General features: G+C 38.7%; 1 protein-coding gene across 4 annotated transcripts in view; it reads right to left on the reverse strand.

Moving 5' to 3' along the window:
- Positions 1-548: 548 nt before the first annotated feature.
- Gpatch2l (G-patch domain containing 2 like) overlaps positions 549-21,780 on the reverse strand; it is a 56,288-nt gene continuing 35,056 nt past the window's right edge. For all 4 annotated transcript variants that reach the window (XM_020183352.2, XM_020183354.2, XM_074067487.1 and 1 more), the window contains 2 exons: positions 17,335-17,429; positions 549-11,299 (listed from right to left, as the gene is read on the reverse strand). In XM_020183352.2, the coding sequence (XP_020038941.1) occupies positions 11,139-11,299; positions 17,335-17,429 (256 nt within the window). In that variant the 3' untranslated portion in view covers positions 549-11,138. The remainder of the gene's footprint in view (positions 11,300-17,334; positions 17,430-21,780) is intronic.

The following is a 21,780-nucleotide window of genomic DNA, read 5'->3' on the forward strand; positions in this document are numbered from 1 at the left end:
AACCTTCATGCCTTGATCAGGCCCTGCGTGGCCTCCTGCACCTATCCCAGGCTCATCACAGAAGCGTAAGATAATCAGGGCATAGCAATACCTTCAGGGTGAAAGATGGCCTTCCTTCCCTTTAAGTGTTCATGTAATTTTTTTTTAACCTCTATAGATTGTTTCATTTCTTTGTCATTCCATTGTTCATTTAGGAAGTTTTTTTTTTAACTCTAGAGGACTGATGATAAAAATAGTCCAAAGAGTAAAACAATTCAGTAAGGTAGCAGGGCATAAAATTAGCATACAAAATCAATACCCTTCATATACAGAATAACTAGTTAGAAGATATGTCAGAGGAAACCTCATTTGCTAGCAATAAAAATTAAACTCTTAGAGATAAACTTAACCAGAAATACACAAAACCTATTCAAGGAAAAATTTAAATACTTCCCTAAAAAACATAAAAATACTTGAACAAACAGAAATGCACCCCTCTTCCTGGATAAAATGGCAGCACAATGTAAAGGTGACCTTTCCTTGCATTAGTTAATAAGCATTGTACAACATTAACAAAACACCAACACATTTTTAATGTAGCCAGACAAGTTGATACTAAAGTTCAAATGGAAAAACAAACATGTAAGGATAGCCAACATGATGAAAAAGAAAAACTAGAGGAGGGAAAAGCCCTAACAGTCATTAAAATACACTGAAGTATCCATAATTAAAACAGACAGGGACTGTGCTCAAGTAGACAAACATACCAGTGGAATAGAATTGAAAACCAAAAAGGACACAAGTACATATGGACCCTGGATTGAATCCTGAACCAGAAAAACATTACTGAGAAAACTAGTATAATTCTAATAATGCATGTAGTTTAGTTGATAGGATTGTGTTGATACTAATTGCCTGGTTTTAATAACTGTACCATGCTCACAGTTGTGAACATTAGAAGCTGGGAGAGGGTGTGCAGGAACTCTACTTTTTGAAGCTTTTCTGTAAGTCTTAAATTTTTAAGGTGTGGATTAAGCGCTCCAGAGAATGTTGCCGTGAGGCTCTGTGCCACTGTAATGTGGACTGGAACACTAGATGGAGGGCCCGTAAATCATCACTGCTATGCCCCCTAGACTGTCCTCACTTCAGTTCTAGTTGGTGAGTTTTGCTTGGATTCTATAAAATACACGCCTTCCAATAAATTGTATTTCATGCTAAAAAAATTAAAAGTTAATACAATAAAAGGTTTTTTTAATCCCCCAAATATATTTGGTTGTTTTTTATGGGAAGATCATTTTAGGTAATTAGCCTGCTATGCTAATTGAAACAACTCTTTTGTTTCTTCCATGATAATTGGTATTCTAGGCTTCTTTATTCTGAAGACGTTTTTGAAAATTATATTTTCCTTAAAAATTATCCATTAGCCCAAGTTTTTAAATTATTCAGAGTTGAGCAAAGTATAATTTATTCAATGTTTGGTAATTCTACCTTATTTGTCTTCATGTGTCATTATGTTAGCTAAAGGTTATACATTTTACCATATTTTACAATCAGCTCTTAATAAACCTTTTCCCGTTTTTCTAATTAATCAATTTCTATCTGTTTTTTTTTGTCTGCCATTAAAGAATTCATTTTGCTGTCCGTTTCCTAATATCTTGAGGTGTATTACCATTTTTCTTCTTTTTCAAAATGCAAATTTTAGTGCTATGAATTTTCCTCTGAGTGCTGCTTTATTTGAATCTCATCTCACAAGTGTACTTTTTTATGCTTTACATTTTCTATTCAACCCAAGAATAGTTGAGAACTTAAAAAATTTTTACATTGCAGATGGGCATTGTTTTCTGGCTTTAACTTATTACATTTTGTTAGTAAATGCCATCTATATCTTTTCTCCATTCTGAAACTTATGAATGTGTTCTGTACTCTCCAATATACAGTAAATAGGGGAATGTTTCAAGGCCACTTGAAAATAAGGTGTAGTGTAGGCACCATTTTTAGGGTAGTCTCATACACACCAACTTGCTCTACCTTACTTAAATCTTCCCAAGTTCTCATTTTTCTATTCACTTTATCTGTCATGAACTAATAGTTGCATTAAAATCTCCAGCTGACATTATAGTTTCTTCCTGTGTCTCTTACAGCTTATAATGTATAAATGGCTACTCTGTGATTTGTACAGAGAGCTGTTACCGCTTCATTGTGAGGTATGCACTTTAGTACTAGCTAATGCCTTTCTTTTCCTTTCAATTTTTTTCATTTGTCTGACACTAAGTCTATAATCTATTTTCTTGTTTGTTTTGCTTGGTTGATCTTATTCAACCTTTCGGAGTCATTCTAAATAATAGGACATGGAATTCAAGTTTGCTTTTTTTATCTTTTATTTACAGATAAGTTTTATTAATGATAGATAGTTTTGGTCTTATTCTGTAGTTTTACAAATCTTTCACTTTTATAGTTTGGTTGTATGTTGTGTTACTTTGGATAACAAGCAGCTTGACTTTTTCTTCTAGTGATAATGTCTAACTATACCTTCCTAGAATTCTCTTACTTCCTCTAGTTCATCAGTCAATATATCACAATTCTTTATGAGAAACACTGATGAAATTTGTATATTTACTTTTAATAATGAAATATTTTAGTATTGGAACATAAAAGTCACTTAACCTATTTCTTACAAAAGCTCCTGGTTTAAGTGCTGGTCAGTCAGAGCTGTCCATAAAAAATGGTGTTCTAAATCACACACTTGGGCTGGAGGAGTGGCTCAAATAGTAGAGCACCTGCTTAGCAAGCTCAAAGGCTTGAGTTCAAGCCCCAGTGCTGCCAAAAAAACTATACACTCATATCACTTTTGCAGTTTCAAAGGGTTTAGTAAACTTTATTTATAACATGGTATCAATGAGTCCAAATCCATGGGATCAGAGCTTCTAGTGAGCCAGCTGTGTTTGATCCTACGAGTATCTTTCTATAGGCTCAAAATGTCAAAGACTGTAATGGTGCTCAGTCTAAAAGGTGTGACTGGATCAACACAGACTTGTCACTACTAAGAAACAAAGCTCAAAATGCTTAGCCAGTAGTTGGTAGCGACAATTCTGTTACTGAAAAATAGTACTAGGAATCAGGACCGTCACATTGTCACGTTTCCTGAGTAGCTTCTACTCAGTAGAGTAGAAGTAGAGGGTAGACCATGTAAGAGACTCTGTCAGCCAAGGGCTAAACTCTAATTTCCAGTCCAGTTGACTCTACTCCTAAGCAGTCAGTAGTTCCTACAAACAGGTTGGCCTGGTTATATTTCCCAGGGAACGTGATCAAGGGAGTACAAACTGTTCACATCTCAGTTCCAGCTCTGTTTGCACACAGGTCAGTTGTAGTTGGGTTTTCATGACTGCACCTGAGCTCAGCAGAATACTGCAATAGCTCTCTCAATCAAGCATGCCAGTGGATCAAGACCCTCCATTTTGTTTCTTACCCACCTCTCTCTGTTCATGTATATATCAGCCATACCAAAATACCTGCAGTGCTGTAAACCAACCATGCTCCTTCCCCTGGAAGGGCCTCATCCTCTCTTTTTCACTTAACTCCTTCTTCTGCCCAGTTTGAGTTAAAGTGTCCTTATCATCACTGCCAAAACAGATACTCCTCTCCAAAAGTTATCACCCCACGTGAGCTTTTCTTGTCTCTTCCTCAGAAGACTATCAACTTCACGACAGCAGAAATGCCTTTCCTGTGATATAAAATGTATTCCACACATCTACTAATTAAAAGGCACCTCTAAAACCCAGACTAAGACATCTATTTTGTTAGTAGTAAAGGGACAATTGGTAGATGATCAAAGCAGTCCATCACTACCATTAACAACTAAAAACACATGTCCTCCCATCTCGATACACAAAGGACAAGATGTGCTTTTTTGCAACAGGGGTCTTCTATGTAGACCAGGCTGGCCTCAAACTCATCATTCTCTGCATCAGCCTCTTGAATGCTGGGATTAGCCATGAACCACTATGCTTTTCAGGGTTTGGGGTGTTGGGACAAGAAGTGAGATGCTATTTACTGATGGCATAAAATAATCACTTGGTAAACATTGGTCATTATTATTATTAGGGACTATGGATAGGATGTAGTAGTTTCAAGGAGAGTATATCTAAGGGACCCTGGAATATCCTGTTTTAGGGTAGTGATCCTCTCCCCTAAGAGGTTCCTGAGGACAGGCTCAGTGTGAGTGTTCAGTAAGTGTTCGTTGAGTCAGTGACTAGGGTGATGGCTCTAGAAGCCCTTTGCTGTTTTTATTGGCTGTCCAGCACCTGTGTTTGAGGAATCTTTCTATCCCCAGTAGAGTTTAGCATTGCATGTAACTTCATCCTTACTTCCTACAGCTTGAACACAGCACTCATCAGACCCACCTACCATATATTTGAATTAGATACTAATGATTTGTAGAAGCTAGGAACGCATAGGATCCCTTCTAAGAGTGGAACCTCTGTATCTCCAGATCCAAGGCAGGATGCAGTGATGGAGTGAAGTGGGAAATCAAGTTCCACTTTATTAGTAGCAGGGGCAGCTACTACTAATATCCTAATAAAAAGTTCATTTCCCAAACCCAAAAAGGGGGTCTGTCTTATCATCTAAATCCAAACTCTTACCAGCAGCCTAAAGTCAAAGATAAAAGAAAGCATTTTCTAGGGCACTTCTGCATATGTAGAAGTGGGCTCAGGACCCCCATCCCAGCTCAAGACCCTGGAAAGAGGAAAAAGTAAGGAAGGGACCATAGTGAAGGCCTGACTTTTCATCAATAGCTGCCCAGTAGTAAACAGAGCAATCCATCTTTGATTCTGATCTGATTAGCAATTCCTCCTACTTTAGTGGGGTTTTTAGGAGGAACAAGAGAGGTAAGGGAAGAAGCAGAGGCCTTGAGTATTCTTTCCTCATTTATGATAATTATAATGAACAGAAGTGCTTCACTCTAAGTCTGTGTTTTAAGTAGTTATATTAAGGTGGTATGGCAAAGGAATTCATTAGCATATAGGTGTGCTGGACAAACCTAGCAACTGACCTGCCCACATGGGGAAACAAAGAAAGTAAAAAAAGAGAACAATTGGGAGAGTAGCAAAGGGAGATTTAAAAAAAAAGTGGTCACACAACACCAATATCATAAAGGTTAACCTACACACTAAATTTTGGCCGCTGTAAGTCTCTGTTGGACCCAGCAAGAACAAGTTTTAGCATTAGCAGTTCTCAGTCCTGCTGCAGATTGTAAGACCCGAGACTGTCCCCTCCTCTCCATTCTGATGTGATTGGTCTGGAGTCCAGTTGGAGAATCAGGATTTTTTAAAGCTCCACAGGTGATCCTAACGTGCAGCCAAGGTTAAAAGACACTGCTTCGATGGGTGGCAGAATTAATGGTGAGCATGTGGTGGTGGGGGGGAGGATAGGGCACTAAACTTCAGGGGTAGGGAGGAGTTCAAAGGGTTGAGGAAGGGTATTTTTGTTTGAAGGAGTCTTTGAATCTGTTGAAATGCAAAGCTGTAGCTAGACTGACCAAGACATGGATCAAGGGACAGGGCCTAGAGCATAGGACTCTTCTTGGGCAGGACAGGCACCTGTTAGAGTGAAGAGGTGAAGACATGCATTACGTGAGATGTGTGGATGGAAGTTCTGCCTAAAGCTGTCATTGGGCTGGGGAAGAGGTGAGACTAGCTGCTGGGGTTGAGGGAAGGTAGGGATAGCAAAGGATTGGAATGACCAGTTTGCAAAAGCTGCTGACATAGGAAGTGGCATTAACTGAGGTAAATATTGTGTAATTCAAATTGTCACTATGGTTTTGGGGTGGCATCAATTTACTCAGTCCTAAGATTTTTTCCGTGGCACACTAGGAAGAACAAGATGTAGAATTTATACACAATGAAATGGGCTGATTTTAAGTGAAAACCACCAATGTCATCTTTAAGTTCGTAGACATTTTCATTTTTCAATTGAAAACGTTTGAGTGAAAAGCCTACAGGGGTCATAACTTTTAGAGAGAGAAAACATTAACTTACTTAACTGATGTTTTAAAACACTGACTTTTGGGCAAAGATACTTTTGATTGGTCTTCAAGATGAAAAAGAAAAAAAAAATTATGTTTTAAGACTGCAACAATTGAAATGAGAGCCAAACAGCCTACACAAAGCATGTGAGGAAACGATGCTAGAAAACTGTCAGTTACCTTCTCAGACACAATGAGATCGTAGCCATACATATTCACTGAGACTCCTGTCTCAAGGCTCATAGGCTTTAGCAACAAGTTAGGGCCCAGGCTAATTACCACAAATAAGAAAATGTCATGATTTCGTTTCAAAGCTTTGAGATTAGAATACCATATTCTGAAACACTGAACCCATGAGCAAGACTACGAAGATAGCAATATACTGCTCCTGCTTCTGAGCTCCTCAGAACTCAACCAGCTGAACTGAAAAAAATGGAGACAAGGGAGTGTACTGGGGTTGTGGCAACTGATTTTGGCACGCTCTGAAGTGTTGAGAATAAGTGCTAGCAGATTACTAAAAAATGCAACACGCAATTATACACCTGCCAGGGTGGTTTTTTCTTTGTTACCTTTTCATTTTTCTGAACCATAATCATTATCATTCTCATCAAGCTGGGAAATAGTGACACTTCCCCTTAAAACAAGATCTAATGAACAAATGTGGAAACTCATGGGTGTATCTTACACAAATGTTTTCACTGTTGGTTGTGAAAAATGACTGTCATTTGAACTCTAAAAATTTATTGGTATATTTTTACCCATTTTTAAATGTTATTTTCCATCAGCTTTCTTCCACACCATCCTTTCCACTCTTTCAGGAGCCTGCCAGGGAAGGTGTAGGAAATAAAGATATTAACAGTTTCTGCAAAGAATCATACACAAACATCTTTACTTATGAAGAGAAATGTAACACCTCAGAGCTTAGGAGGACACAAGTATATGAAGACATTTGTTTTTAACTGTGGTAAAGTCTGCTTTCCACACCCTGGACCCAAGTCTGTATCCAAGCCCCCTGGAGGGTATTAAAAGCTGTCTGGGCCTCATCCCCATTCTGACTCAGCAGGGTGCTGGTCTAGGGGGCAACTAGGGCCACCCTTTGAGAGCACTTGCTGTATGCATCTCCTCTTCTTTTCCCTTTGCCTCACCACTTCTCCACCTCCCCAAGATGGTGTCCCTGCATGCACACCTTCAGGATCTGACCCATTCTTCAAGTCAGTACTTGAAAATTTTTTAGTCCCAAATCTGACAATTTTGCCAAGTGATTATGTCTACTTCCAGGACAGGTTCTTTTGGCCATAGTTTGGTTTTCTGGGCTTATTAAAACTTTATAATCCATTCTTTAAGCAGTACTGCTCATCTTCTGTCTCCCATGTTGCTGTCTCCAGGCATGGGACCTTCCTGTTTCTGAGATCTTAACTTAGGAGTAAGCCTCTCCGGCCACTTCTGCTAGTGCTTGGTGGTAGAACGGAACTGTTCTGCTCTTGTCCTGTTTCAGTGTTTTGATGGGTTAGGACCCATCATCCTAATTTTTGCCAGAAGCAGTAACTCTGCTGTCTCAACAGGTCTGGGAGGTAAGAAAATACTGACAAGTAAAACTAGAAGCTCCAGCATCAGCCAAGGAAGAAGCTGAAAAGAAGAGCAAACTGCTTCTACCATCCCTCCCACCATCTGTGAGGCACGACACATCTTCTAAGCTATGCTTTCAATGAGACTGCATCCATGGCTGCTACAGCAAGCCACTTTGTTACCTCAGACAAAGCTCACAAAACATACAGGTCACTGAATACAGCTTCTAATGCTGAGGTTTTTACATAGCCTTCTTCCCAGGGAGGAAAAAGCACATGGCTCAGAACCACAGTAACTATGCCAAAATAAAGCAAAGACCTGAAATGAATCATGTGTCATCAGAACCCTTTGCCTGGAGCCCAAGAGAAGAACCCATCACACCAGCAATGACCATGCCAGCCTAGCTCCTTCATCTCCACCCCAGTAACCTCAATTCCTAACTTACAAATTCTACGGTAGCATTGAGCTTCCTAGGCTGTAGAAGATATGCAGATACATGCATATGCAAAACTCTAATAGATTAATCTTTTTAAGGTTTGTCACTAGCTTAATTACCTGTTGAGGTTGACTTAACAAAGGGTGCCATTCATAAACTCCACAGATCAAGTCTTATTTCAGTTTTGGGTCATTTGACTGCAAGAACTGCCTTGCTTAGAGCTTATTCCATAGCCCTGCAAAACAATGTCATCTGAAATCTTTAATCACAATTGATTTCTAAAGAATCCAAGGCTAAATGTGGCCTATTTTCCAATCACATGCCACAAAGTAAAAATTATACTCTGTCCTATCAAATCTGGCACCATGAAAACAGCTACTACATTCTTCTCATCACTCCCTACCAAAAAGCAAGACAAGCGTTTTGATGCAAATGAAGTTATTCCCTTAAAATGTTGCATCTGAAAAATACTAATTCCCTTAAACCATAAGTAAAAGTAACTTTTTATAAATGGTTCTCATGCAAAAGTCAAGCTAATGTCTTGATTTTTGTCCTTTGTGGCAAAAACCCACAAGAGTAGGAATCACACAAATACTCTGTGTAACCAGCTGGGATAAATCAGAACCCAAAAACAAAAACTGCAGAACTCAGCTCAAGTCATACTTTGGAGCACATCAAACACATGAGTTCAATGATCATCCTCAAAGTATGTCATGCCATCAGCTCTTCAGCATTGATAGAAAACCTGGTTGTGAAGCTCTTTCTTATCTTGAAAGGTAACAGGTTTTCTTAATTTATATTATATAGCCTGACATAAAAAAAGGAAATTCAAAATTTAAAATACACTTGATACTAAGGTTAGCCTCTGAAAGTGGTTAATAAAGAAAACAAGCAGAGTTAAGTTTATCAGTAATTCCTTAAGCATGCACATTCAGCATCTGAAAATGAGTCTACTTCACAACCCTGTATTGAGGAGTACTTGTGTGCTTAATATTCTATTCTCTTAGGCAACTAATTTTATTCCCATTTATTACAGGTAGATGTTGATTACTGAGGTAATCCCTGTCGAAAGTACTCAAAATGTGTATAAAGGATGCCTAAGAAAGATAAGCCTTCAGGGCAAACTGTCTCATAAACTTGGGTCCCAGACTGACTCAGGTCTACCAATGAAAAACAACAGATTATAATCCAAAGCAAGGATTTTAGTCCAGGCTTAATCATGTGATTTTAAGTAAATCACTGAACTCCATGACTGTTGTTATCTTGGTAAAATGGCATGGCTTCACAGAGATGTTTCAAATGTAAATAGGTTGTATATATGTACAAGTTATTTTAAATCACAGGTAGAAAGGAGGACTTTTAGGCAACATATCATGAGGGAAAGATATTAGAACACTTGCACCTGAACTGCTGGGGTCTTCACAGGCCATCGTCACAGGACCAATTTCTGCATGAGCTACAGAGTTTGGCACCAAAAAACCCAAAAAGCGTTATCACCCACAGATTTTGCCTTAAATCCAACCAAGAATGTTAGTGGTAAATGTTAGTGCCTCAGGTCACTATGGGGACTAGGTGAGAATGCACAAGACAACAAAACCTTCCTTCATCACTGAAACAATTCAGTAGGGCCATTTTATATCCAACAGATACCCATCAGTTCACTCACTCCTAAGTGAGAGCCAGGTTAAGTCTGAAGGGCAGGGCTGGCTTTAGCCGCTATGGCCCTCCCTCTGCCATATCCCTTGTTATGGCCACTGACATGAACTCAGTCTTACCCAAAATGCTATGTAAGCTTAGCTTCAAGTCCCCCTTTCCAGTAAGATTCACACCCATTTACTCGCCCACCTCAATCATAGCGAAATTCTGGAGTGTCCGCCGATATAAACAATCACAATAAAGCAATCCACTATTAGCTGCATTGTGTGTGGGAGGAAAGAACCAGCACATTTGGGGAAGGAGGCACTGTACCACCAACACCTATGTAAGATAAGATGCCCAGGCCCAAGTGTACAAGTGTACATGCACGCTCCTCTCCCAGGTCATGAGAGAAGTGAGCATTTAACAAACAGCTTCCACGTATTTCAGAGTAAAAGCACTCAGTTCATACCAAAAAAAAAAAAAGAGTCCTCTGTCAACCAGGCTCCTGAATGACATTCTCGATAATACCTTTGAGAAAGAGCAGCTTTTCTCCAGCAGCTCCAGGCAGTCACTTATTCCTCATTTTGACAAAGTAGCATCCAACTTCTGGCATGACTATATATATAACTCTACATGCAGCTGAGTAGCCATAAACACACTAAGTATAAAGGCATGTCAAAAGGACATTTTTCCTCCCCAAAGCATGGGCCCTAGAAACCATTATTTTAATACAGCATGAGTTTCTGCTGAAGGTTATTGATCTATAACACTACCTATGTAGCTCCACTTAGGACATAAGGTTTACTCTGAAACCTGAAGGTAAAGACATCATCCATTGCACAGCTAAAGCATCTTCTTCATTTCATCACACCAACATGTGGGTATGGATCTGTCCTCTTTCAGTAGACTCTGAACTTTGAAGATGAGTCAAAGTGCAATGCAGCTGCCAGTGATCCCGCTACAACATCTGTAGGCCTGGAGGAAGTTCCTAAGACCCGTGCTGCTGGAGTCTCTTTGGAGACCCCAAATTGAGACCTTGGTTGACATATCTTATTGGCACTGAGTGAACCAAGAACCAACTCAACAGGAGCAAGCCTTATCTCCTGCAAACACAATTCCATTTAGGAATTTGTTTGGAACTGGCTGCAAATTTGGAACTTCCTCAAATATCATTACACAAAAGGTATGCAAAGGTGCTACTAGTTTTCCAGGAACAAAGACATATCTGCAAAAAAAGCAACAGCTCTGTAAAGGCAGTTACAGGTAAACACTGGAACAGCAATAATACAACAAATATAGCAATAGGATGACCCTTTTTTTTCAAAAGAAAATTTCTGCCTCAATACTTTACTAATTTTAAAAAAAGATTCCCACAATATGATTTTCTATAAGAAAGTCCACTGCTGTGTGTAAAGAGAGTAGGAATGTCAGGACAAGCGTGACTGTGTAATAGGTTCAGCTGCACGCAGGTAGCTCCTGGGAGTGACACAGTGCTCTCTAGCAGCATCCAGGGGTCTTTTCCTGTGGCGTTTTAAAAAATGTAGTTGTGGCCGAGCCAGTGTCTTTCTCAGTTGCAGAGGTCCTGACCAACCAGTCAGAGCCTAGAGATGGCGGGGCTTGTGCTGCTGGTGTAGCTGGCTCTGTCGACTCTGTGTGAACTGGTTGTAGTCAGGAGCAGAACAATCAAAGGGAGACAAATTAGAATAAGACATTAGAATGAGAGACACTTAGAAATAAAATTTGCTTAATCTTATAGTTCATGTTCTATTAAGTGGCCATATAAGTTTTCTCTTTTTTCCTTATGAAAAATAAAGGCAACATTTCAGTATTTCTCCATCTAAGAAAACTGGTTTAGCTGAATAAGTAAATTCAGTAGTACAAATTCACAATGTAGTAAAAATCCCCTAATGAGCACATATGTGCCAGGCACTGTCCTGCTAAACACTTCCTTTTCTTTTTTTTTGAGACAAAGTCTCGCTGTATGCTAGCCTTGAATTCATGATCCTCCTGCCTCAGCCTCTTGAGTGCTGGATTACAGGTTTGCACTACAACACCTGCAAGACCTTATTTCTTAATGCAAACTCCTTGGAAACAGATATTGTCACCTCCATTTTCTGGATCAGGAAACAGAAATGGAGAGATCAAAAGGAGCAACACTCAAACTCAGATACTAGACTCAAACCCCTACGCTCCTTCTGCCACAGCCCAGTCCTCCAGTATGAAAAACAAGTATCAGGCAAATATTTTTCAACAAAGTTACTGAAGACATTCTGGGCAGAATAATCATTGCTTATGCAGGGCTGTATATTTTAGAACACAGCATTCTGGGTTCTATCGCCTGAATGGCCAATAGCATCCCCCTCACTATTTCCCAATGCCCCCAAGTGGTACAGTACAAACCACCACTCACTCCGCTGAAAAAAACATATACATTAAAAATAGCAAAAGACACTAGTTTAGATTTTACCCAGTCACTCAATAATTTCTCAAGAATGTAGCCTAGAAGCTGGGTGTTGGTGGCTCATGCCTGTGATCCTAGCCACTCAGGAAGTAAGAGATCAGGAGGATCACAGTTCAAAGCCAGCCCCAGGCAAATAGTTCACAAGACCCTATCTCAAAAATACCTATCACAAGAAAGGACTGGAGGAGTGGCTCAAGTGGTAACAGTGCCTGCCTAGCAAGCATGAGGCCCTGAGTTCGAACTGCAGTGCCATGTTAAAAACAAAAAATGTACCCTAGAATATTAATTTTCAAATAGTAGGTCACAAAAATCAACTGAGTGGTTATGAGCACTATTTCTTTTTCCCTTATGAAAAACAAAAATCAAAAAAACCAAGCAAAGAGAAAATATAAGCGTATACCCAGAGCATATTTCATGCTTTTTTTGTTTTGTTTCTTTTTGTGATAGGGTCTCACTATGTAGCCCAAGCTGGTCTACAAGTCAAACACCTCCTCCTTTGGCCCCCAAGTGCTGGGACTACAGGTTTGTACCACCATGCCTGGCTTGTACTTGAATTTCTTACCATAGCTTAAGGTAAAAAGAAAAAATCTTGAAAGCTATTACTCTATGGCACATATACAGGTTCCTTAAAGCAATGGCTTTGAGATGTTTTGGAATCACAACCACAACAGCTAGAAATACATTTGACAACTCAACTACCCCTCTCACATACACACATCACAAAAATTCAGACACATGTACTTGCTCAACTTTAACCAAAAGTAACCTTCACAAAACCACACCTATCCTTACCACATGATCACCAAGTCACAGTAAAAAACTCTACCCTTGAAAATCTGGGTTTTAACAAAATTTATTATGATAAATTTTCTATAAGAGTTACTATTTTAACCATTTTAAGGGGGTAGCTCAGTAGTATTAAATACACTGATGCTGTTGTACATCATTACCATCTATCACCAAAAAACTTTCATCACCTCAAATGGCCACTCTGCACCCAATAAGCAACAACTCCTTATCCCCTCTCCCCCTGTCCTGGCAACCGCCATTCTACTTGCTATTTTTATGAATTTACTAGTCTAGGTAGCTCATAAAAGTGGAATCCTAACACATTAGTCCTTTTGTGTCTGGCTTATTTCATGTGGAATGCCTTTATCCATTGTTCCTGAGTAATGAAGGTTTTCAGGCTGAACAGTATTCCATTGTATGTACACGTCACATTTTGCTTATTCACTCACCTGGTGATGGACATCTGGGTTGTTTCTACCTTTTGACTATTGTGAATAATGATGCTGTGATCATGGGTGTATAAAAAACTATCTGAATCTCTGCTTTTAATTCTTTAGGGTATATACCCAGAAGCAGAACTGCTAGATCATATGGCAGTTTTGTGTTCAATTTTTTAAAGAACTTCTATACAGTTTCCTATGTTATATCTCATTTTGCTTGTCTCCCCTCCAACTCTGAAATGCACAAGGATTCCAAACACATCTTGGCCACCACCTGATGGTGGGTTTTGGCATAACCATCCTAATGAGCATGAAGTGGCCTAGAACAACACTTGCACTTGTTCTCTCAGAGAGTCATATGGCACTTTTCATAATAGTATCAAGCAGGATACAATCCAAATGCCCACCAAGAACACATAATTGCAATGCACTCATCACTTCATACAATGTAGTACCATTTATATGGCACTAGGGATGAATGAATTTTGGCAGAACAAAACCTGAATGAATCTAAAGAACAAAACTTCGAGAAACCTGTATGACACACAGTTTGAATTGTTTTACACAAGGATCAGAATCATGCAAAACCAGACAATATATTGCTCAGAGATACATATCTATTAAAACTCTTTGAAAAAAACGAAAGAATGGCAAGCAATAAACAAAAAGAAAAATCAGGGTAACTATTACCTCTAAGGAGAGTGGGAAGAAGAATTTAACAGTGTTCTTTTCTTAAAGCAAATCATGGGTATGTGGGTGGTAGCTGTATTGTTTTTCTTTTCACCTTACATATCTGCTACAAATGTCCTTTTACAGACACTCTGTGGTTAGAATAGTATCAAGAGCAACTGTGTCTCAACTCTAAGACGCTATGAACTTATTCATACAACAAGTATCTAGTGAACCTGTTCTCTGTGCTACGAAGTCTTTTTGATGCCGAGGGTAGAGTGGTGAGAAAACAGAAAAGGATTCCTGCTTTTCTGAATGCATTCCTAGCATCACTGGCTAAAAAGTCTGATGTGACTAATTAACAGGTTAACTGTTCAGAATCCTTCTGTATGATGCTAAGGACACAAATCCTATTTCAGGCAAAGGAAGGTCAAGAAAGGCTTTTGGAATAGCCAAAATAATCCAGCTCTGAATAGAATCTCTGACCTCCCCCGCCCATCCCCTTATACTAAAAGCCATGCGTTTACTTTTTGAAGGATTGGAACTGGCATGCCAATAACTCTGATCTACCACTCTGATGAATAAAATCATTTCAAGAACCCTGGTTTTCATCTGAGTTCCTTATGTGTCTTAACAGTTGCTTAGTCTCAAGTTTTCAGAGAAAATAATCTTTTCTTTTTTTTTTTTTTTTTTGGCAAGTGCATTCTTTAAGAGAACAAATGGCCTGAGGTAGACTGGCTGGGAAATCCCCAACCCCAATCTTGGGGTACCAGTCTCAGATATAAGTTTGCACATTTACTCCAGGGTGTAGCTCTGTACTACTGCATGCTACAAAGTCATAAAGAGGAGGAGAGGAGAGAGGAGATCAAAAGAAGAAAAAAAGGTGCTACACTTTTGCAATGGGTCTACTTAACAACCCTCTAAAAGGGACCTTTTCTCTGGCCTTTTGTTACTATCAGAACAAAAAGACAAGGAGATATAACATTCCTTCCTGCTCTTCACCTCTCTAGCCTTACTAACATCTTTAAATTCAGTCAATTCAACTCAAAACTTTCTTCAAGTGGGGGAGGGGGAAAAGGGAAGAGATTTGTGGCTGCATGTTTAAGAAGGAAGCAGAATTCATCACAGTGACAGGGGAGAGTGTTGGCAGAGATCTGAGCTATTTATTCTTTTAGGAAAATCCTATAAAGAATGACACAAGGAAGCCTCTATCTGCAGTCTTGTTCATCACACCGGTGAAGAGCCGATAACAGATGTATGCAGTAGCATGATTTACTGCCAGGAGCTGGCCCCCGATGTGTATTAATACAGCGGCAAAGCGAGACGCACCTCTCTTCATCACTCATTTCTATAAAAGAGGTGGAATCCGAGATGGCCCGATGTTAGGCAGAGCAAGCCCATTTGTTCTACTGACTGATGGCGCAGGCTCAGGCTATGTCCTTCACCTCCATGGGGCACTCAGGTTGTGGGTAGAAAAAAAAAGACTCGGCGAAGCAGGGCTTAGTCAACAAGTGAGAGGAGAGGAACTGGCTCAATAGGGGAGATGTTTAATGCTAAAGTCTTGCTTAATACCCCACCCCAGTACATTTCCCAACTTGAACATGGAATAAGCATATTAAACTCTTCCTAGTGGTTCTTTCTTATGAAGAATTAAAAGCTGGGCTGGGAAGCTCTGGGGTAGAGCACTTGTCTCACATATATGAATGAGGCCCTGGGCTCAATCCCCAGTACTGTAAAAACAAACAAATAAATAAACAAATAAATACTAAAAGCTAAAAATAGAAGCTGGGTATTAAGGAAAAACACCAAAAAGAAGGAAGGTTTTGTTTTTAATTCTTTGAATACCACACACTGGCTGAGAACATAAGTTTTGATGCAAGGTCACAGCTTGGAACCAATCCTGAACACCAGTAGTGTGTAAAGAACAACTCTAGAGTCAAGGGAACAGGGTCTGATCTAGACTCTAGCACTTATCAACAAGTAACCTAGGGAAGTAGTTTAAGCCTCAATTTTCTCATATGTAAATGGGAATAAAAACAGCATCTATCTTATAAAGCTATTGAAGCAAAGTGTTTAGTTCAGGGCCTGGTCATGTGGAAAGCACTTCACTTCAAAAATGTTTAATAATCATTAGACCTATGATTAAGATTGTCCAGTATAAACCACCACCAAGCAGTCATCCCAAACAGAAGCTCAAAGATCATCAATTTCAGAGTATGCTGAAACTCACTAAGCACAGGAAAGGGGAAGGTTTCCATAACTGCTTGAAGTTCACTCTTTATTTAGCTATCAACTGATCTGAGACACATAATATGTAGTAAAGGCTAAGTATGCCTCATCCAAAATGCTTGGAACCAGAAATATCTCAGATTTGGGATTTTTTTTTGTACTTCTAAATATTTGCATATACAAAAAGAAGTATCTTGAGATGGGACCCAAGTTTAAATACAAAATTCATTTATGTTTCATAAACACCTTATCCAAAAAAATAAAAATGAAAAAAATAATAAACACCTTATCCACATAGCCTGAAAGGTAATTTTACACAGCATTTTTACTGCTTCTGTGTTCTAATTGCAACCTATCATATAAGATCAGGTGTGAAATTTCCACCTATGGCCTCTATCAGTGCTCAAAAAGTTTCAGATTTTGAAACATTTTAGATTTTGGATTTTTGGTTTAGGAATTCTGTATTTTCTAAGGAAGACAGAATCTCTAATATAGTCGATATTCGATATTCTTGATGACATACATGCAGTAAAGTACATAAATCTTAGTGTACAGATCAAAAACCTTTACATATGTAAACACCCATGTAAACCCCACCCAGGGCATAATAGGAAATGCCCCAGGTTTTTTGTGTCCTCTCTAGGTCAATACCTCCCACCAAAGACAACTACTATATTTTGGCTTTACACAAAAAACTTATATTGTTTTTCATTAGAAATTTCCTGATTGGTAAAGTATTGTCACTCTATGATAAACAAAACCAGTGAGAAGTAAGCAAGTGAATGAACCCACATGATTGCCTGACTACTGGACAAACTGCCTCCCAGCTGGGTTTCCATTAACATGGGCCTAATTTCCTGTCAGCACTAAAAGAAAAGCTCAGATGACTGCAGACTGTTGATATAGAATAATGGGTTTCAAATTCTAGAAAGCCATGTGACAGAGTGAAAAAGCATAGACAACTGGGCAAATTACTTCTAACAGCCTCAGTTTTCCTATCTAAAATGGGAATAAAATCTACCTTATCACAAAGATAACATAAAACACATAATTTAGTGCCTAGCATACAAGAGATGCTCAATAAATGACAGCTACATATAATCACCTGTACTGGGGCTAGACAGAGATGCTGTGGCTACAGGTTTCCGTTTCCTCTTGATGTCACGTGAACATGGTGGTCCCCAGTGAATGCTTGCCTGTCTACAGAAATGAAAAGAGAAAAAATGGTTTTAACTTTGTGATTCTGATTATAAGGCATTACAATCTGCCAAGATGAAATCCTTAACCCATTATAGACATACACTAACAAAATAGGCACCATTTTTTGCCACTACATGTCAGTACACAATTACCAAGAATTGATCAAGACCTAGGGTATACACCACTCTAAACTTTCACCTGTTTTCAAACTTAGCAGACATTCAAGAATAATCTCCACAAATAAATGTTTCTTCCCATGCTGATTTCTGCACAGTTATTTTTCATAAAAACTGTAACAGCAATTGTTCTAAACTCACTAATGAAACACCTATTCCCAAGTGATTATATATTGAAAGGTTCAATGCTGCATGGACAGAGATATTTGCATAGAATTTTAATAGGAAGTTAAACCTTTTTCCACCATATATCTGGATTTTTAATACTGTCTATATCAGAACTTAAGTTTGGTTTCTTAAATATGAATTTTGTGCCCATAATATGCGAACATTGTTCAGCTTATTTTTAAAAACAAAACACTGGCAGCTTCAAAGCTAGAAAAGCAAAAGATTCTCGAAAGACAAAAAACTTAACACTGAAATAGCTGGTATGTTACTTTAGTTCCACACTGTTCCCTATTTCTACCTTTCTCACAAAATGGACAGATTCTGCCCCTGATTAAGGACCAAACTGAGTCTGACCTTTACACAATGCTTTCTTTGAACATCTGAGGCCTCATCTACAATGAATCATTATTTGACTGGTGCACATATATCTTGATTCCCTAATGAGGCTTACTCTCCTTAAGATTAAGAACAGGGATTCTGAGAACATGAACCATATTTATACTTCCTTCATAATTTTCCAATGATCTGCCAACCTCAACACAAGGTACACAGCTAATCACGTTGACCATACTGATAAGAATAAGAACTCTAAAAATCAAACAGCCAACTGATAGGACACTTCAAAGTAGATAAAACGGCAAACTTTATATTATGTACATTTTGTCACAATTTCTATACGTGACATTTAAAAAGGAGCCTAAGATGAATTTCTCATTGGTTTTTTTAGGGCAGTCCTGAGGTTTGAATTCAGTGCCTCATGCTTGCTAGGTAGGCGCTCTACCTCTTGAGCCACTCCACCAGTCCTATTTTCTTTAAATTGGGTATTTTCAAGATAGGGTCTAACGAACTATTTGCCCAGGGCTGGCTTTGAACAATGGTCCTCTGACAGCTGCCTCCCAAGTAGGTAGGATTACAGATGTTAGCCACCAGTGCCCAGTGAGGGTTAATAGTCTAAAATCTGGAACCTCAGCCAAACCTAATAGAACCTAGTTAGTGAAGCAATAAGACAACTGTTGAATAGACAGATTTTCCTATTCAGAGACAGGGGACCCTCAATCTGGCAACTTCCACAACACACACACACACACACACACACACACACACACACACACACACCCTCTACATAGCAAACGCTTAAGAGTCAATTCAATTTATAATAGGAAACTATAAGAATTTGACTAGGAGGCTGAGAAATTTAAGGCTACTGGTTTGGAAAATTTAATCTAAATCACCTTTTATAGATTACTCTTTTTCTTCTCCAGAGGAGTTAAGTTTAAGTTACATACTCCATGAAGTTAATTCTGAAAGCTGAAACAATTCTGGATAAATGTGTAAAGTAGGGAAAATATTTCATTTCTTATACTATATGTAAATCCAGGGACTGGATCTAAATCAGTAGCTGACTTAATAAATTAATGTAAGAGTCAAAGGTACGTAAGACTTTTGTCTCAATAGAGAGATAGCAACTCCCTTTGACACCAAGAAACAGGTAGAAAAGAAAGTGGCATTACGAAATTGCATTTCTCATCAAAACAAGAGACATGGCAGGTGGTACACACCTGTAATATCAGTTATATGAAAGAAGTAGGTAGGAGGATAACAGTCCAAGGCTGGCTCAGGCAAAAAGTATGAGACCCTATCTGAAAAAGAACTAAAGTGAAAAGGGCTAGGGGCATGGCTCCTACCTAACAAGTGCAAGGCCCTGAGTTCAAACCCTAGTACTATCAAAGAAAAAAAGAAATAAGAGAGAGAAAGATATGTACAGAACAGTTTCTACCTTTTCCATGAAGATGGTACTTGAGTACATGAGGACCCCAACTCAAACTTCCCAAGTGCTCTGATCTAATTCAATCAGGCTTAGCCACAAGTACTTCAGAAGGCGAGACAAAGTCAAAGGATAACAGTTTTTATCTTAAGCTTATTAAAGAATCTCCAAAGCTTTACAGAGTAAGCATTACTACCACTGCTTCCAACTAAACTATGCTACAAGACATTAGGAGAGTAGCGTATGGGGGGGTGGGAGGAGGGATGGTGACCAGAAGAGGGATGGGGTTCTTCCTGTAATGTTCATTTTCTTGATCTGGATGCTGGTACCTTGGCTGTGACTTTGTGACACTTTGTCAAGTATATCTTTCTTTGTATACTTCTTTGTGTGCATATTATCCTTCAATGAAAAGTTTAATTAAAAAGCACTGCTTCTTCAAGATCAATGTTTACAATCTGCTGAGTTTGTAAGACAGACACAAAACAAGAACCCTAAGAAAAGTACTCAGGGGAGGGGGTGGGGGGAGGGGGGGAGAAATGACCTAAGCATTGTATGCATATATGAATAATAATAATAAAAAAAACCAGTGCTTTAAAAACTAAAAAAAGAAAAAAAAAAAAAGAAAAGTACTCAGAAGAGTCTTAAGATATTAATTCCCAGACTATCAACTTGGGTTGAGCTAAGTAAGTACTACATTTTCCTTCCACCTCTTCCATCACTTTCCTAGCTGTGCATGTCTGTTATATGCCAGCAACAAGGGTAAGGACCCATATTACCACCTCCTTTATGGATCTGGTCAATAAAACTTCTCTCACACTTTTAAGGAATAACATATTTTGAGTAAAGAGATGAAATTGTTAATGCATTTTTAACCATTTAAAATGAAAATAAGGTATTTTTAAGTGCTTATTTTAGCAAAATGGAAGTACTTATTACTTATTATTAAGCACAGCAGTTTCTACACTACACTGTGCAACCCTCTTAGGTGGCTTCACACTTCTCTGTTCCTGCAGGTAATGGTTCTTCAGTCCCCGTCCCTTCTCTGCTCAGTAACATCAAATACTTCTGGGTTAACTGTCCCTATACTAAATGACCCCCAATTGCTAAGCCTGCAGCCTGTCACTTCACTCTGCAGTAAATGATCTACTTCTACTATCCCTACTCCTTCTAATTGTTGCCCTCAACATTCTAAATCCTTCAACTTTTGTAACTCCCTCTGGTTAAAACTTAGGAAAGAACTGAAGACTTCCTAAGGAAATCAAGTAATAAAGCTTGTTAGTCAATAACCATGTTTTGTTGTAAAAGTATGTTATTTTGTCTGGATGGCTTCCTTTTACTATTTTTTGTTGTTTTTGCTTCTATCATTATAAAAGTATGCTATTTTGTGTGGATTTTTTCTTTTTGCTTTTTTTTTGTGTTTATCATAGTTAGTATTTAGTTTTTACTGAATATCTACTCTTTTTCAAGCACTGCAGTAGACACTGAGGGCCCAATGATAAACAAAACAATCTCTGCCTTGATGGGTCTTCTAAAGGAGTCCCTGTAGCTGCATGTCTTTTCTGGTTATAGAACATAAATAACACAGAAACTGAGGTAGCAATAAAGAGAAGCCATGTTCATTCCTAAAACTCTATTTAAATACACACTCCTTGCTAAAACATTTCTCTAAGATCATCACCAGTTTCAGAGCTATTTCACTAGAGGCAGAATAACATGTCTTCAGGCTGAGTACATGAAGGATATTATTTTTCTCTATGTCCCTTTCTTATTAAAATTTGAGGTGGGAAAGAAAAACAATCAAATAGTTAAGAGAGGACAGTAACACATTTTTTTTGGGTGGGGGGCGCTTGTTGGTTTCTTTTGTTTTGTTTTGTTCTAAGACAGGGTCTCGTATGTAGCCCAAGCTGGCTTGAACTCACAATCCTCCTGCCTCAGCCTCTCAAGTGTTGGGATACAAGTATGCACTATTCCCAGCCAGTAAGACATTTTCTTCTTTTTGGTTTTAGGTAAACACTAGTACTAGCAGAGTTTACAGCTTGGGAAAAAGTATTTTATCCTTGTGAGAGCTACATTTGCCTGGGAGGAGTCTCAGAGAAAGAGGACTCAGAACAAGCTTGGAGAAAATACAAAGGAAGCTAGGTGCTTGGAGCAAATCAACAGAGAGAAGACCGGAAGCAGAACCTGCCATGCTGTAGAGCACATTCAGAACAATAGGACAGCCCTGCTTGGGAGTGAGGAACAG

Source organism: Castor canadensis, chromosome 3, assembly GCF_047511655.1.
Source record: "Castor canadensis chromosome 3, mCasCan1.hap1v2, whole genome shotgun sequence".
Lineage (NCBI taxonomy): Eukaryota > Metazoa > Chordata > Mammalia > Rodentia > Castoridae > Castor > Castor canadensis.